This window comes from Alexandromys fortis, unplaced genomic scaffold (genome assembly GCF_014885135.2).
Source record: "Alexandromys fortis isolate MF-2015 unplaced genomic scaffold, M_Fortis_MF-2015_v1.1 scaffold_254, whole genome shotgun sequence".
NCBI classification, from domain to species: Eukaryota; Metazoa; Chordata; class Mammalia; order Rodentia; family Cricetidae; genus Alexandromys; species Alexandromys fortis.
The window spans coordinates 1,644,897-1,650,265 of NW_026068130.1; the positions used below are offsets into that span (position 1 = coordinate 1,644,897).

General features: G+C 47.5%; 1 protein-coding gene across 1 annotated transcript; it reads right to left on the bottom strand.

Annotated features, from left to right (window-relative positions):
* Positions 1-1,145: 1,145 nt before the first annotated feature.
* LOC126490803 (olfactory receptor 12-like) lies at positions 1,146-2,138 on the bottom strand. Its single transcript, XM_050125996.1, has one exon. The coding sequence runs from the start codon at positions 2,136-2,138 to the stop codon at positions 1,146-1,148; it is 993 nt and encodes a 330-aa protein (XP_049981953.1).
* Positions 2,139-5,369: the final 3,231 nt, after the last annotated feature.

Consider the following 5,369-nt stretch of genomic DNA (forward strand, 5'->3'; position numbering starts at 1 on the left):
AGAAATTGTGATGCAGAACAGAATAAACAGAGGAAGAGAGGGTGGGGGAGAGAAGATCACTGAAGTTGAGATTCATGCCATTCACAGAACAGAGTGTTCCAGAACTGCTCAAAGAAAGGAAGACTTTGACCAGCTAAGTATGAAGCCAGGGGATGATGTTGGGGCCTGAAGCCTTCAACTCAAGGGCTACAGGATGGAAAACTGCAGGATGCTCAGAGAGAGAAACTGGGAGGAAGAGCAAGCCCTGCTTAAAGGTCAGATCCCCTGTCCCCTGCTGGTCTCCAGGGAAGGAAGAACATGAGATCAGACACACAGGGCAGGGAGGGACACAGGCAAGCTGCACGTGCAGAGGGCAGCAGGCTATTGTAAAGTGTAGTTCACCAAGGCTTTAATCTTACTCGGAGGGTGACTTAACACCTCGATATTGTTACATCTCCTGGGTTAGGTTTTAATGGTTTCCCAAACTGTGAATCTACCTACAGCTTCATCTATAACCCCCGGCTGGAGGTCTAAGGGATATGCTGGGAGTCAATTGCATTTAGGTTCCTCATGACTCCAGCAGTACACTGTGATACCTCATGAGGAGGGCAGCTTCATGAGCAGAGGAAGGTAGAGGCTATTGTAAAACAGAGGAGGAAGTCTGCAGAGATTTGCTTTTTAGCCCATCCTCATATGAGATCAATACAAGAATGAGTCAACACACAGCTTCTAAAAATCACATTCTTAGATGCACAGAGGGAAGGTCCCACCACACTGACTTTATGTTTAGTGATGAAACAAAAGGAAAGAGTCATAGAGAAATCAGCAGTTGTGCAGCTTCACCAGGAGATGTTGGCAATAGTTCCCAAACCTGGTTCCTCTCAGTGCTATACCCTCTGTCAAATCAAAGAGATCCAGGATTCTTCCAACTGTGGACCATTTGGTGGCAAAGAATTTGCCTTATTCTCATTCTGTAAATGTCTGCCTAATAATACACATTCATGGAAGACAGGGTAGATGACAAACGGATGAGTGGATATTTAGGTGGATGAATACATCAATGAACAAAAAAAGAAGTAAGAAACAAGATGACAAAGAGAACAGGACAAGTAGATATAAATACCATAAAATACTCTGTCTCCCAAGGATCCTTTTCTTCTATGACCCTAGCATAGTCCCTGATGCTGACACCAACCACTCTTCTTCACCAGACTGTGTCTCTGTCCCAGCCTCCTCAGGGCATCCTTTACATCCTTGTTGCGCAGACTATAGATGAGGGGGTTGAACATGGGGATCACCAGGGTGTAGATGATGGAGACCAACTTGCCCTGTTCCATGGATGCCATACCTCCTGGCTGTCCATATATTGCAAAACCAGTTCCATAAAACAAGGATACAGCTGTCATGTGGGAGCCACAGGTAGAGAAGATCTTGTGCCGACCTGAACCTGACTGCATCCTGAGGATGGTCACTGTGATGTAGCCATAAGAAACGATGACCACAAGAACAGCACACACAATGATGAACCCACAGATACCAAACATGACAAGTTCATTGAGAGTCGTGTCTGCACAGGCAAGCTTGATCAGTGGGGGCACATCACAGAAGAAGTAATCAATGTGGTTGGAGCTGCAGAAGGGCAGCTGGAATGTGAGGCTGGTCTGGACAATGGCGTTCAGGCAGCCAACACAGAATGTACCCAGAACCAAATGGGCACAGGTTGTAGGGCACATATTCACAGAGTATCTTAAAGGACTGCAGATGGCCATGAAACGGTCATAGGCCATCACAGCTAAGAGTACAGCTTCGGTGGCAGCCAAGAAAGAGAAAAAGAAGAACTGAGTGGCACAGCCTTCAAAGCTGATGACCTTGGAAGAGGAGAAAATGTTGGCCAGAGCATTGGGCACAATAACAGAAGAGAGGCAGAGGTCGACAAAGGATAGGTTCTTGAGGAAGAAGTACATGGGGGAGTGCAGGCCGGCATCCAGGGTGATGACCGTGATCATGGTGAGGTTGCCCAGGATGGTCAGCACATACAGAGGCAGGAAGACAGCAAAGAGCAGGGCCTGGGTCTCTGCACTTCCCCCGAATCCCACCAGCACAAACCCCTGCAAGGACACTGCTGATAGATTTCCATTTCTGTGGACTGGTTTGGCCATGAGTAGGGACAGCAGAAGAGAGAGTAGGGGAGGCAGAGAAAGGGAGCAGATCTCACTAGTACAGTTGGATGTTCCACAGGCTGCAGGAACTTGTTGGTGACCTGCTCTCCCCAGTGCAAAACTTCAGTAGCTGCTCTGATATCTTTCCAGATGAGCTGGTGTGACCATGTGATTCATGAGGTTGTGCTGAGCCCCCCTGTGTGGAAGCCTGAGCTCATACGCTGAGAATATAAAGAGGCTTCCAGACTTAGTGACTGTAAAAATTTTTCAGTATCCCTATGCCTTCCTCTGGTTCCTGTGTTCACACTACCAAGGGACACCCCTGAGCAGTACCACTGAAGCAGCTCTCTCCAGAGTCGCATTAATTATTCCACAGTTATTTGTCTTACTGTTTCAAAAATGTTCATGAGGACAACGTGCCCTCCAATAAATTTGGAGTGGGCGATTCTGTCCTTTGTAGGGTGGCTTCACAGCAAGAAATTGCCCTTTCCATATTCAGACTGTGTCTATGTCCCTCACAGGACTCTGATCTAACCTCAGAAGTTGTGGCCCAAATGCTGGCATAGAGTGACAATCAGACTCTTGATGTGAGCAGTTCCTGTCAATGTCTAGAGTTTGGAAATTAGCGTGAGGGGGCAGCACCATGTCCTGAGAAAAACCAGGACACAATCATGGCCTCTAACCTGATCTCATTGCCAGCTCTCTTCCGTGCTCCAACTTCAGCTTTGGGGTTCACAGGGTCTTACTCCTTGTTGTTTGAGTCCAGATGAGGCTGGCTTCTACCCAATTCATGGTTACTTTCTCTTCTCTTTATGTCCAGTCTGGAATGCAGACAAATTTCCTGTCGGGTAGCAGTGATTGCTACTGTTTGTCCCAGGAGTAACATGGGAGGCTGCCTAGAGTAGAACAGAATATCTGCTCTCCATTTGCCTTGAAGATCAGGGACATCCTTCAGGTGTATGGAATCAGCTTTTGTAGTGTCTACCATACACTGCACACATTGAAATCATGGAATCTACAGGACTCTATGTGAGCATACCATATACTACAGAGCTGACTTTACCACACAGGATGAAAGGCATGTAGGAAACTTTGTGCTCACAGTTGACACACTCACAGAGATCCAAGCACTTACCACATGGGTTTCCCTTGTGACCAATGTGATGTGTATAGATATGTATTCACCACAGCTGGTCCTATAGTTCCTGATGGAGCAAGGAGAAGCCTAATCTCTCCAGCTTGTCAAGGACCAAATACATCTAGAGACGATTGTGGAAGAAGAAGGAAGCCATGGAAGGTCTGCTGTGGGAGAACAGTGTTCCAGTGACAGTAAAGACACAGCCTGTGCTCCTCTTAGCCTTGCCCCTCCTAATCCATCAGCATCACTGTGTCCAGTGATGGATGCAGAGCTTCATCCCACATGACTGCAGAATTGGAGCTAGTGTTCAAGATGATGACCCTGTGTGGGATGAAACAGAACTGCTAACTGTGACCTGGACTAATGTTAGGCTTGATCACCATAGGACACCATTGTCTACAGAGTTAGTCCACAATTATTCCTGAGCACCCACCCCTTGTGTCTGCCATATATGGTGTCTTCTACTTTCAGCTTCCTTGACAGATAACATGCTGACCTTATCTTATGTGGGTGACACTCAGGACTCAAACAAAGTCAGATACCACCATCCATGCTCCTCAGGTCCCCATGCTATTGAGGCTGGTCTGTGCTGAAGATAGAACAATAGGTTCCTTTTCTTTCTTGAGGTCAGCTATGGCTTTCTTGGCAATAGAATGAGGTGGGTTTGGGCAGAGGTGTAGACCTGGACTGAGAGTCTATGTGTGCAATTCCTGGCTTCAGCAGACTCTGTGTCTTGTGAAGTGTGAGGTCTGGGTTTCCTTGCCTTTCTTTCTCTTCCCTATCTGTTATCAGGGCAGTGTGTGGGTGTCTATAGTTGGGGTCACTCTGCTGGGGAGGATGCTCTGCATGATTGAGCTGGGACTTGTAGTCTCCAGTGGCCAATTAGGGAGCCTTTATCTTCTTTGGCATCTGGGACCAAACTAAATGGCCTCCAGAGGTATACCAGAGACACTGGACAATCTCTGCCTCATAATGACCCTCTCCTGGTGAGTTGGCAGGAAGCCTGGGATTCTGAGGAACCTGGAGAGACTCCATCAGGAGTTTGACAGATGACTCAGAGGGATCCTAGCCCAGTGTCCATCATTAAAGCCGTTACCCGAGTGGGCCATCAGAGCCTCCTGACCACAACATTTCCTCCTCTAAGTTCCTGGATATACTGATATGAGGAAAGGAGGTAGGGTGTCCTGTATGGGGCTATTTAGCCTCATCCTCCCACAACCAAGAGTCAGCCTTCTCCGTCCATTGACCCTTTAGTATTATAAAGAGCCTGGGGAGATGGTCTCAGTTCCCTGTCTGCACCTTTGTGGTTATTTTAATTTAACACAAATCCTACTTAAAGGATTAAAAATTTAAGCCAATATGTAATGATCCCAACCAAACGGATAGCTCTTATCTTTGGTGGGTGACCTTTTCTTCTCTTTGTGGTGAGGTCTGACTCCCACCCATGCCTTCACTCTGCAGTCTCTATCTGCTGTCTTTGTGAGGATGGCCCACAACACTCTTTCCTTCTGCACTGATAATGTCCTTGACAGCTCATTATGGGCGACATCTTGGTCAGTGCCTGGGTTTGATGCCTCCACTGAGTTCCTCCATTATCTTACCTCACCACTCCCTGCCACTTTCTTGATTCCTTTCTACAAACAATTCCTCCTCTCCCTTTATTTTCATGTATGTGTGAGTATGTTTATGTGTGTTTTTTTTGTGTGTGTGCACATGTGCTCACGCATTCCAAGGACTTTTTTTTTTATTGAGAGTAAGAAAAAAAAAGTTTCCGCCTCCTCCCAGCCTCCCATTTCCCTCCCCCTCCCCCCACTCCTCTCCCCCTCCCTCTCCAGTCCAAAGAGCAGTCAGGGTTCCCTGCCCTGTGGAAAGTCCAAGGTCCTCCCCCCTCCGTCCATGTCTAGGAAGGTGAACATCCAAACTGGCTAGGCTCCCACCAAGCCGGAACATGAAGTAGGATCAGAACCCCTTGCCATTGACCTTGGCTTCTCATCAGTCCTCATTGTTCGCCATGATCAGAGAGTCCGGTTTTATCCCATGCTTTTTCAGTCACAGTCCAGCTGGCCTTGGTGAGCTCCCAATAGATCAGCCCC